The sequence below is a fragment of the Pectinophora gossypiella genome, chromosome 23, assembly GCF_024362695.1.
Source record: "Pectinophora gossypiella chromosome 23, ilPecGoss1.1, whole genome shotgun sequence".
NCBI lineage: Eukaryota > Metazoa > Arthropoda > Insecta > Lepidoptera > Gelechiidae > Pectinophora > Pectinophora gossypiella.
The window spans coordinates 94087-106418 of NC_065426.1; the positions used below are offsets into that span (position 1 = coordinate 94087).

The 12332-nt window shown below is 48.2% G+C and overlaps 2 protein-coding genes across 2 annotated transcripts; both read left to right on the forward strand.

Moving 5' to 3' along the window:
* Positions 1-2826: 2826 nt before the first annotated feature.
* LOC126377448 (synaptic vesicular amine transporter-like) lies at positions 2827-6865 on the forward strand. Its single transcript, XM_050025183.1, has 10 exons — positions 2827-2917; positions 3335-3457; positions 3896-4054; positions 4124-4291; positions 4400-4509; positions 5063-5236; positions 5315-5422; positions 5720-5893; positions 6211-6360; positions 6794-6865. Exons 1-10 carry the CDS (start codon positions 2827-2829, stop codon positions 6863-6865), a joined length of 1329 nt encoding a protein of 442 aa, XP_049881140.1.
* Positions 6866-7880: 1015 nt separating this feature from the next.
* LOC126377406 (outer dense fiber protein 3-like) lies at positions 7881-12082 on the forward strand. The gene is made up of 6 exons (XM_050025141.1): positions 7881-7899; positions 8975-9208; positions 9536-9633; positions 10429-10577; positions 11010-11112; positions 11472-12082. Exons 1-6 carry the CDS (start codon positions 7881-7883, stop codon positions 11556-11558), a joined length of 690 nt encoding a protein of 229 aa, XP_049881098.1. The 3' UTR covers positions 11559-12082.
* The last annotated feature ends 250 nt before the right edge of the window (positions 12083-12332 follow it).

Genomic DNA, 12332 nt, shown 5'->3' on the forward strand with positions numbered 1-12332 from the left:
ATTCAATTACCAAGAGCCTTTTTTATGGGGAGTTTATTTGCATTCGGTTTATAAATAACGGTAAAATTAACAAGTACCTACCTACGTAGGTAGTAACTCTACTGAAAAAAAAGACATACTAAAAATGCATTTAACTTATTGTTATACCGGACAGAAATTGTCTATCTAAATAACTACCTAGTTACCTACCTTGACAGGGGTAGCTGGCACCCGAAGTCTATAGGATTCCCAGACCTCCGGTTCAGATAACAATGTAACCACTTGGTAACAAGATAGGGCCTCATTTCACAACCCAATTCACAGGGTCCGATGCGTCGGTATAAATTGTATGGCAGTGAAACCGTGACCCTGCCCACCGTTGAAATTGTACTATGTGGCTTGCGAAGTGGATGTCCAACCTCAACAACCATGGTGCTAGGGTTATAATTACTTATCATTGAGCCGCCGAAGGCCCCTGACATGGCTCATATAACGACTACCCCCGCCCACCCGATGTAGGCACTGAAGAAGATACCTACAGCCTGGGTACCCACATACTTATTATAACTAATGTGATTGATTTCTTCGGGATAATAAGTGAGTAGCTGGACGCATTCTGCTTTTATCTTGCGTCCCAGTTCAGCAGACATGTAAGGTAAGTTATAGTATAAGCAGCAGCGCCACATAATAAACATCTCGGTCTTACCGTGTACTATGTAACGGCCTCAGGGCGCAGGGGTTCAGTGGTTGAGCGGTCCGAAGGTCCCGGGTTCGAATCCCGGAGACGTAGTACAAAAATCACTTTGGTAAAGTAGATAGCGTCAGTGCAATTTTTACTACTTTTCACAACAGAAAGCTCGGTGAAGCGTGGGTAATAAAGTTTATTTTGCGATGGATGTATCACTGACTAGCCCAATTGGGAATATAGCCGTGAGCTTATGTTATGTAAGAGTACCTACTTACCTAGTAGTACTGCGCAAAATAAATAATAAGTATGTAGGGATAATAAAATAGCTTGTTATTTACGGCTGAGTGAGGGCCCCCACAACAGGTATATCCTGGGGGCCCACAGGCCCCAAAATGCGGCACTGAAAAGTAGGTAGGTACTTGTATCGAATACTGTAATTCGTTTCGTTTAACAAATGAGATGCATGACGCTCCGCCAGCCGCAGCTGCCTCCAGCCGCCCGCGTAATGTAATCTCCGTGCGACCGAGGGCCGTCGCTAGGCTCCTCTTTAACTACCACAAACGGTAAAATACCCGTGCTTTGGAAGGCACGTTAAGCCGTTGGTCCCGGTTACTACTTACTGATGAAGTTAATAGTCGTTACATGAGCCATGTCATCTCAGGGGTCTATGGCGGCTCAATAGTAACCCTGACACCAGGGTTGATGAGGTTGGTCATCCACCTCTCAATCCACACGATAGAATTAAAATACCTCAACAAAAACAGATAATAAACTCACGGCCGTTGTCAACAACAGGGTGGGTAGAGTGACCAAGACATCATAAGAAGCCACACCAGGTACCTAAGTACAACTTACTCTATGATATTATGATGAGCCATTAACAAATGATCTATAAACTCTACAACAGAAACCGACAACAAATGAGATTCATTTAATAGTTAGGTATTATTATGTTCTTATTTGCACCGCGGGATTCGATCTGTTGATTTTGAACACTGGATGATCGCGGCTTTTCCATCGAGGTTCGGTTCTGTTAATATAGAATAGAATAGTAAGATGTGGATACTTGATCATCTTGCGATGGATGTACCTCTGACTACCCCATTGGGATATAGTCGTGAGTTATATCGCCGTTACATATGTCAAATTGAAATTCAAAAATATTTTTATTCAGTAGGTCCGTAACATAGTCACTTACACTTTCAAGCATCAATCATGATAGCCATAAGGAATCATCATATGTCCATGATGTGATTTGTGATATAAGTAGAGTCCTTAGTAGAGTCCTAGATTTTTTTTTGACGTGACTTATTGTAGATTTGCCGCAGATGGCATTAACTACTTGGCCGGACAAATGGGGAGCGCTGAAGGCTCTTACCCAGAAGCGTCCTTAAAAATAATAAATAACCTCTTTTTCTAAACAAGCCGGCTATAAACCTCCGAGGGGGTGAACATAGTTAATGGTGTTTATCAGGGCGGGCGGAGCGGCACGAGCGCGCCGGATGATTGGTTCACGCGCAGCCGCGCACTGATTGAAAACCAATTGCCTCTCTTATCACACCACGCAGCACTCACTGTGGTCGCGGCTCTCGGGGGAGACTTACCTCCTTGTTCTCTCCTCACGAGACTTGGTCTTTCCTCCGGCCAAGTGTTAACAGCTATTCGAGGCTAATTTACAACAAGTCATAACAAAAATCTCTTCATCTGTCGAGTTGAGTGAATATCCCTGTGATTGTGACGTGAACTCTACACCTCATATTTCCCGTTGTGGTGGTCAGAGACGGATAGAAACTAAATTCTTCAGAAATATTTCGATGACGTGGAAAGGATTATATATTATGCAACATGATAACTGCTGTGGATAAGAAGACACAACGTCGTCTTGATTTCATCCACCTATTATAAAGAAAGGCTCGAATTTACCTTATATTTTAGTTACTTAAAACTTATTAATAGACTCCACTCAATCTAAACTGAATAGCAAAAAGTATGAATTAATTTCCATTACAAATTTAGGTACCAACTAGAGGTATATATGCCTGTCCAGCCATTTGACCATCCATTTTAGGTACGCGACTTCGCCCCCGTGTTTCGTCTGCTCCACTCACACTTTAGACTTCACTTTTTGTGAGTAACCCTTCACGGCGTGCCACACAGCGATGGAGGACGCGGACCCCACTGGTGGGCTGGCTGCTTTCGCCCTCATCTACTTCACCTTCTTTCTGGACAACGTTCTGCTGACTGTGTTGGGTATGTGGCGTTTTATTCGCGTTTATAAAGTTTCTAAAGGCATTTTTTGCGTAACATCGCGTATTTACAGCAAATGCACTGATATAAAACATGAAATACTCCAAAAAGAAGTATACAAGAATTTCTCGTTTATAGCTAATTATAATAATATGGCAATGAGTGCGCCCCTATCACATGGGGGCTAAACATAGCTGGCGAGGAGTGGGTGTACCTATACCGATAACCCTTTCTAGGAGACATGCGTGCATATGATATAGCTAGGTACAAATAGTGAAGCTGTTAAACACATAACCCTCGCCCATAATCCCCGTGGTTGACTGAAACACTTACTTGCTGACCGTCTCGCAAGGGTTATGTAGATATTAGTAAGGTAGGTTAGCACGTAGGTATGGTACACGTGCGTATGTTGTCCGCCAGTGCCGATCATCCCGGACTGGGTGCGCGGCGCGGACGCGCTGGCGCTGTGGAGCGAGCAAGACGCGCCGCTCGCCGCGCTGCTCAACTCCACCGTGCACCAGATCACGCACCAGACACACACAGGTACACACAGATAATCTTCTTCTTCCATCGTGTGGGTTGTGATGTGGTTAGAGTTATTATTGAGTCGCCATAGGCCCCGACATGGCTCATGTAACGACTACGTACTTACACCAGTTAGTAGTAACCGGGACCAACGGCTTAACGTGCCTTCCAAAGCACGGATCATTTTACTTTCGGACAATCGCGTGCTCAACCTGTAAATTCCTAACTCAACCAGGGGATCACAGGGTGATTTTTGTGATGTCCCCACCGGAATTCGAACACTGGACCAAGGAGGTCGTTCGCCTCATAATAGAAACTCACGCTCGCAACCGTCGACGTAGACCACCAGTAAACCGAAACATAACAGAATTTTGAATGTTGAATTTTTGTTTCCTCTGACTACCAATTGAGGTTTATAGTGGTGATCTTACGCGCCGTGTCGCGCCGTGTGTGCAGGCGGCGTGGGCCGCGCGCAGGCCACGGTGGGCGCAGTGCTGGGCGCCAAGGCGGCGGCGCAGCTGGTGGCTGCCGCGCCCGCCGCCGGCGCCGTGTGCCGCGCGGGGCCCGCGCGGGTGCTGCGCGGCGCCAACCTGCTGCTGGCCGCCGCCGCCCTCGGTAACGCCGGCCCCGTTGCGTGCCGCAGCCCGGCAGCGGCGGCCTCGTAACGTGTGGTGTTGCCCGCAGCGTTCTGGCTGTGCTCGCGGAGCGGCGGCGGCGTGGCGGCGCTGGCGGTGGGCGGCGCCCGGGCGCTGCAGGGCTGCGGGGCGGCGCTGGCCGCTGTGGCCGGCCTCACGCTGGCCGCTGGCCTGCACCACCGCGCGCTGCCCGCGCTGCTGGGGGCCGTCGCGCTCGGTACCTACCTCCCTCATGCACACATACAGCGGCTGCCACCCTCATACATACATACCTCTCATAATCCCTCCCAAATCACAACCTCATACAGTCTTGTTTCCATTGCAGGCGTGCTGGTGGGCTATCCATTCGGCGGCCTGGCCAGCGCCATGTGGCGACCCGGGACCCCCTTCCTGGTGCTGGCGGTCGCTTTTGTCACTAACTTCAGTATGTACCCTGTATGTGCCTGCCTATATAAAGCCGCTGTTGAAACAGCAGGTTTAACGCGGACTTGGATCAATAGACCTACTTACTTAGATAACCAATTATATCAAGAATACAGAATTTAGTAACCAATGATTTTAGAATTTGTATTCGAATTCGCTCGCTTCTGTAAAAAAATCGGACCCATCAAATCTTCAGGTTACGTAAGCGGACCCCGTGAAAAACGGGATGACGATAGGGAGATGATGACCTTACTTAGTTTGTTTATGTTTCAGGCTTACAATGTATGTTTCTGAATAGAAAGGAATATAATCAGGTAAGATTAAACTACTTCTAACTTAACTTTATATAAAACTAAAAACATATTTACTTATGAGTTAAATACATTTTTAATTGTAGGTGTCTATAACGATCGTAGGTGGGTACCTACGATACGGGCACGGTTTCGCGCGGTCGGGCGAGAAGGTTGCATTGTATTCGTAGTGTTGCAGATGTTACCTATCATGAAGGAGGTCTGCGCTCAGCGACGGCGACCAGGCAGTTGTTTTATGTTGTTTGTTGTGTCAGCCGGCAGAGAGCGGCGCGGCGCGCGTGGGCGTGATGGCGCTGGTCCGCGAGGCGCGGCGCGGCCCCGCGGGCGCGGCCGCCGGCTGCGTGCTGCTCACCACCAGCGTCATGGCGGCGCTCGAGCCCTGCCTGCCGCTGTGGCTCAGCGAGACCGTACACGCGCCGCGCTGGCAGGTACCACCGCCACCCCCGCCACTTGCCACGCGGGCTGTGTTCTGAACTGTACCACTCTGTATGACTGTATGTGTACAGGTGGGGCTGGCGTTCCTGCCAGACAGCGCTGGCTACCTGCTGGCGGCCAGCTTCCTCGGGAGCTGCGCGCGCACACACGGACACGAGCCCGTCGCCATCATCGGACAGGTGGGGACACACAGAACCTCTAGATCAGAGATTGCTCGAGGCATATAAACGTCCAATCAGCGGCCTTACAGTAAACAATTTAGAGGGACAGCCATGGACAGCACACCAATGACTCCACGATGCATTCTCTCCGAATTTAACCTAAGTTAGCGAGCGTTTAGTTGGCTTGAACCCTCAATACCACTCCGAGGCCAGCTCCGAGTCGCTCTCCAACATGACCTTCTCGATGATAGAACATGACGTATATTATCTATTGTGCAACAATGTCACCATGTCATAGTATGACGGTGAGTGCAGGTGGTGGTAGGGCTGTCGGCGATGAGCCTGGGCGTGGCGCGGTCGGCGTGGGCGCTGGTGCCGCCGCAGTTCCTACTGGGCGCGGGGCTGGGCGCGGCCGACGCGGCCCTCGTGCCCGCGCTGCTGGCGCATGCGCCGCATCGCCGGGCCGCCGCGCGGTCCGCGCTGCTGCAGGTGGGTAGCTGCAGTACATAGCTACTCAAGAATACACAGTTCAGTTTAGGACTCTTACTCTGAAACCCCCGGTATGTACCCCGGCACTGGACTTGCATCAATGAGTTTTGTAATTTATCAGTAACAGTTAGCTTGACCATTATAGATGGCGATATGGCTCACCACCTACTTCGGTGAGGTGTGCGTGCTTACTACTTAGCACATCTTGCGATGGGTTTACCTCTGACTACCCCAATTGGGATATAGTCGTGAGCTTATGTTATACCTATTATATAAAGGTTCGCTTTGTATATTCACGTTCATTGCTGTGGATGCAGGCGGCCAGCAGCGCCGCGTACGCGCTGGGCCCGGCGGCGGGCGGCGCGCTGGCGTGGGCGTGGGGCGTGCCGGCCGCCATGGCGGCCCTCGGGGGCGCCAACCTGCTGTACGCCGGCTGGCTGTACCGCCGGCACCCGCTGCAGAGACAGGTCAGCACCCTCCACCACTCAGAAACACACGTTTAATATATTAGAGTGGAAGAAGCGAAAGTGGTGTGACAGGATAGGCAAGCAGGAATTCCGTGGTCTCTGTCTCCAACAGGAAGTAGGCGTGATCTAATGTACCGAATCCTGGCGACACGATGACGACCCCTCCAGCCATCGAGGCGGCCAATTAGCTTACGACAGCTAGCAGTTCTGTGGCGACTCGCAGACGACGCTTTGCCCTGACCCGAAGTTCGCGGTCAACTGGACACCCTCAGGCCTGTAGTCAAGTACCGGATTAGAGATCCCCATTATTTCCGGCCCAGTAGGTAGTTATTCCCTCTTGATGCCATCCGAGGTTTACCGACAGCCATGTTTACGAATACATACCTACTTATCACGTACCTCAGCGTGCGTTCATCCATGTGTTGTGTTACAGTTGGATGATGATGACGAGGACAGCGACGACGCGGCGGAGCTCGCGCCGATGCAGTACACGCCTCTACGCTGAGCTCACCACCAGACTACCAACTACCAACGTGCGCTCAGCTGGCCGCTACACCACTACCATCGACCATCGACAACATAGTCCACCCCTGAAGAGTTTAGTATATAAGAGGTGGTACTATAATACGAATACATAATTAAATGACGCTCAAATTGTTTTATTTATTCCTGTACCTAAGAACTATACAAGATGTGTAAATAATGGAATGGAATATCTTTTTTACGAGACTATATCAAAAATGTGGTCTTCGTTGGACTGGGAGCGGATAAAAAACAGAACGCGTTCAGCCGCTTATCTACCCAGGGTCGATACCCTGGGTATTTGGGTAGAAACCGAGGGATGTGTCCCTTCTAAATCAATGGATGAATATTTATTTCATTACGCGATGTTGTATCTCTGACGACCCTAATTGGGAATATAACTATTATTATTGGCAAATTGTCTTCCGATTACTTGTGGCGCTGCCCACCTCATTACGGGCGTGGGTTTTATCTAAAATAAGAAGGAGGAAGTATTCTTCTTCTTATAACGTGTGGGTTGTGAGGTGATTTACCAACCTCATCAACCAGAGTGTCAGGGTTATTATTAAGGCCCTGACATGGCTCATGTAACGATTACTCCCTTACATCAGTAAGTATTAACAGGGACTAACGGCTTAACGTGCCTTCCGAAGCACGGATCTAAATGCCGAAACCAAATTAGGGATCACAAAGTGATTTCTGTGATATGTCCCCACCGGGATTCGAACCCGGGACCTCCGGGTCGTGAACCCAACGCTCCACCACTGGTTCACAGAGGTCGTTATAAAGTATTGTAATAATGTAATAGCACCTGCTCCGGTCGGACCTCCCTGCAGTCGCTTCGACGTTTGAAATTATTTTCATTTGTTTCGTTCACATCCACGCAGGTGACCCGAGGGCACGCGTCAAAATTACAAAATTACAACAGTGAAATACCCCGTCCGGCTTCCCAATAAATGTGATTAAATTTCAGTTTTACCGTCCGTTAGGCTCACACTATGTCTAAAAGACCACTCGGTAAGAAACTTTATTATAATAGTCACTTTAAACACCCCGTGATGACACACGACACGTATCTATCTAAGTATAGTGTTAACTTGTTAAGTATACTCTCTTACAATATATATATCCGCTGATACTTCCTCGGTAGTTTTGCAGAGTCAATTTTGTTAGAAATTGTACTACAAAACGAACCTTGTGATGACATATAAATTGAAATTGAATAACATGTCACAAAATGACAATTGGGTAAGTACCTACCGTAATTTACTACTTGTTAGATTAGGTAGGCTAGGGAAGTACCTGTATTATCAGCTATGTAACGTACAGTGACCTTAAGTGGTATCTGTTAACAGTATCAGCTGTATAATAAGCCCCACCCTATACCTAATTTGTAACAATATTTCCATGGTATTGTTCATAGCTTCTTCTTCTATCGTGTGGGTTGTGAGGTGGCTTACTAACCCCATCAACCCTGGTGTCAGGGTTTTTATTGAGCCGCCAAAGACCCCTGACATGGTTCATGTAACTACTTACTTACATCAGTAAGTAGTAACCGGGACCAAAGGCTTAACGTGCCTTCCGTAGCACGGATCATCTTACTTTTTGGACAATCAGGTGATCAGCCTGTAATGTGTAACGTCCTTTGACAAACTTTAATTATTTGCAAAATACAGTTCAGTATTAGGTAAATTTTGAAGCTGTTTTATAAACATCAATTTTTAGCTACTCGTTTTGTTAGTTCTCGAAATTTCATTCCACGGACAGAGCATATAGGTACACAATACTTAGTTCTAACGACACGCCAGGGACCAGCGCCTGTTGCCGACCATCCAGCTGCGAGGATTCTTCCAGTTCACTTATCGCGCGCATGTTATCAGAATCTCAACAGAATCAAAAGAGATTGCATATTTATTTTAAAAGGCGCTAATTTGACAATGTCGCCTGCATTAGACGTCGATTATATACAAATTTTTATGTCCAATACTACCCGAAGTCGTAATGCCATCAAAATCACCTGCACCGACACGCCTTGGGACCAGTTACTGCTACATTGTTTGAATGGTGTGCATGACGACGATTGTGCTCGCAGGCCCGGGCCCGGGCGCCTACCGGCTGCCGACGACGGTGGGCTTCCCCGGGCACGACCCGTCGCGGTACCGCAACCCGATGTACTCGTTCGGCTCCATGGGCGGCTACCGGCTCAAGTCGCTGGGCCCCGGCCCCGCGTACAAGATCGACCGCATCACGCGCGAGGGCCAGATGTTCGCGCCTGCGTGGTCCTTCGGCGCGCGGTTCGCTTACAGAAGTGCCACTAAAACGCCAGGTAACAAAGTTCCGCTACAACACTACTGATTGGATCACACGTCAGGGATCCCCAACGGGGGGACGAGACCTCCATTGATGAAGACTTAAGATGTGTATCCTATAGACGTGGACAAAAAATATCGGCTTGCTCTCAGTCAAGCAAGACACAGATACTCGTACCTATCTGTACGACTTGCCGCTGACGCCTGCAATCTCTTCGGGTTGGGCAGAACAGTCATCAGGAAGTAAACTTGCAGCCATGTATTGAAATTCCATATACATCCATATTCCATAACATTTTTCGTAAGTAGCGAGACAGTAATTAACGCATGTTGCGTGCCCGCAGGTCCGGGCGCGCATGCGCCGGAGCGCTGCCCGCCCATGAAGGAGCCGCGGGCGCCGCAGTACTCCATGGGCGCGCGGCTGGGCCGCGACCAGCGCAAGGTAGCCCACACACTACTGACACTGTAATAGGCGCACGACTGTATTCCCACACAACATAACTGGCGAGGAGGGGGTTTAGATACTATACACTTCTGCCTACCCCTTCGGGGGTGCAGGCGTTATGCTATGTATATGTTATGCTATATTTCCAAATGGGGTAGGGGAACTAGGTGGTCGTGTCTTACCGAGTTTTTATTTAGTTAGTAGGTCTGTATAGCCCACGTTTGATCACATTTGAGGTCACTTTAGGGCGTTTGACAACAATTTAATGGCAAGTGCCAAAAAAATGATGTAGAATACGGTTATCTAACAATAACGCCTATTCACTCTGGCTGAGAACTCCGAAATTACAACCCTGTGCCGAGGTTTTTCTTGCAGTTTCTTTTTCGCAGCTATACAGGTTGTGAAAAGCTGCAGTAGTTTTAGGCGGATGAGACGTTCGTTATTGAAAAAAAATGACGGTTCGAACTATGTTACCTACTGAATAAAGATATTTTTGAATTAAAATTTACTTAACTGTGTTATGGGAATTGCTCTCTCTCTCTCTCCCATACATTATTCCCACATGACGATGGGGTCTGCTTTTCTCGTCTAGAAATGGCGCGCGTGGTGCGTCTGGCTTAGTCGCGTTTGAGGTCTACGGGAAATTGCAAAATTTGTAACTCAATAGCGTAAGTCCCCGCCACTACTGACTGACTGAGAACCGAATCGGCAATCCCCAGAAGACAAGCCCATAAACCACAGGATCAAAGTGACTACCTATATTTCTAATAAATATGAATTGTGATCCGCCAGGTGGGCCCGGCGCCGAATGCGTACGCGCTGCGCATGGGCCCGGGCACGCCGGCGTGGACCATGGCCGCGAGGCTCGGGTACAACCTCAAGGCCAAGTCGCCCGGGCCCGCCGTCTACTTCCAGAAGGACCAGAACATCTACAGGACCAAGTTTGTTGCTTTTCTTTGTTGACTTTAGCCATACCTTCAGGTTAAGGCTTCTTGTAATTCACGAAGGGATTAATGAAAAGTGAAAAGGCGACCTTGAAGAGACAGGTCCATTGGCGGCGGTGACCACTTACCATCAGGTGGCCCGCCTGCCTTTTTGTCCTCCATATCACATAAAAAAAGAAGGTAGGCAGCCTTTGGTTGTGGTGAGACGTGTTCATGCACGGTGTGACTGTGTGAGTGGTTGGCAGACACCCCTCTATTCTATCGTGTGGGTTGTGAGGTGGATGCGTGAAGTCTTTTATTGAGCCGCCAAAGGTTTGTATGTACCTATGTATGGTAGTATTCTGTTTATTCCCATAGTAAAGCAGACAAGTATTCCTCTTCCCTTATGTTCCTCTTCTGCTATTTGAAATGTTCCCGTACGTGTCGCAGGATGCCGATATACTCGCTGGGCGCGCGACTAGAAGGAGCTGGTAAGGCCACCAAGTCGCCCGGGCCGGCCGCCTACCCACCCAACCTCTACAATGTTAAGAAGGTACGTTCAGTGGCTTGACGAGGCCCATATGCGTCACACTGCGGCTGGACACACACCTCCCTTTGGAGGGGGGAGGGTACTCCACTACGCTGCAGTAGAGACACAAGTCAATTTATAAAAGTTTGTCTTAATGTAACACTAGTTCGATAGGTAAGGTGTCGTTTGGCGGCTAAAATAGGAATTATGTCTTTTCTTATAAATAACACATTATTCTTATTTAGCCCGCAATATGGCGAAAGATGTTATACATTTATTGCATAATAAAACATAAAATTATGTACACTATACCTATACATATATATACCTAGTGCCTTAACTTCTCTCTCGTCAGGATCTAAATATAAAATTGCTTATTTCAGAATCCATACTCATACTCGTTCGGCGTGAAGCACGCGGAATGGGCGCCGCCGATGATAATCAAGGAGGATACCATGGACTGCTTATAGACCAGGCGCGTCGTGACGTCACTCCCTCCGAGCCCAGTCGCGACCCACGAAACGTCCAACAATAACACTTCGGTAGGAAATTGGAAGAGACGATGTCACACGCCTACAACGAATGTTGTAACTCAATCTTTTGAAGTTAGGCTTATTTTTTAGGTATATTTTTGTAATTGAAGTTTTAAGCTCGTGAATCAATACACCCGTAGATATCGGGGTTGGGGGGGGGGAGGATATTTATGCCTCATGAGCACCTAAGCCCACCCTATTATTTGTTAATGAAAATGAGTTATTTTTGTTAATCTGTAGCGAAGACTAGCATACACTTTGGGTGTACTTGTTCGACATCCCTCGTGTCTACGGGCGTGCTGAGAAGCCAGTGACGTCATAAGGTTGAAACCAGACCTAAGTTCAAATGTTGGCCACTTTGTATAGGTGCTTGTAGTGGCGTGTGTACCGCCGCGGTGTGCGGCACAACATATGTCTCTGTAACTGTACTTAACGTCAAAAACGACGAAAAATATCGCATAACAAATAAAGCGGCGTAAAAAAATGTGTGCCTTACACCGTAAGCGTTGATGGCGTGATGGTTTGGAATGTAAATTGTACTGTCCTCGGTACGTTTTGGAATGCTAAATTCGTGTACTGTGATGTAGGGTTGAAATCGTGTTCGTATATTATACACTTGCATCCTTGTTGTTGTTTGTCTTGTAGCTGAGTGTGGACCGTTGAGGTCCCATGGTGTGACTAAGGATGGGTCCATAATGTCCCTTCTGATCA

Excerpts from the sequence above, each read along its gene's own strand:
- LOC126377448 (XM_050025183.1), top strand. The coding sequence starts at position 2,827 with ATGGAGGACGCGGACCCCACTGGTGGGCTGGCTGCTTTCGCCCTCATC. Across the intron at positions 4,055-4,123 it reads GCTGGCCGCCGCCGCCCTCG|CGTTCTGGCTGTGCTCGCGG; the intron begins GTAACGCCGGCC and ends TGTTGCCCGCAG. Across the intron at positions 5,423-5,719 it reads CCGTCGCCATCATCGGACAG|GTGGTGGTAGGGCTGTCGGC; the intron begins GTGGGGACACAC and ends CGGTGAGTGCAG.
- LOC126377406 (XM_050025141.1), top strand. Across the intron at positions 9,209-9,535 it reads AAGTGCCACTAAAACGCCAG|GTCCGGGCGCGCATGCGCCG; the intron begins GTAACAAAGTTC and ends GCGTGCCCGCAG. Across the intron at positions 11,113-11,471 it reads ACCTCTACAATGTTAAGAAG|AATCCATACTCATACTCGTT; the intron begins GTACGTTCAGTG and ends TGCTTATTTCAG.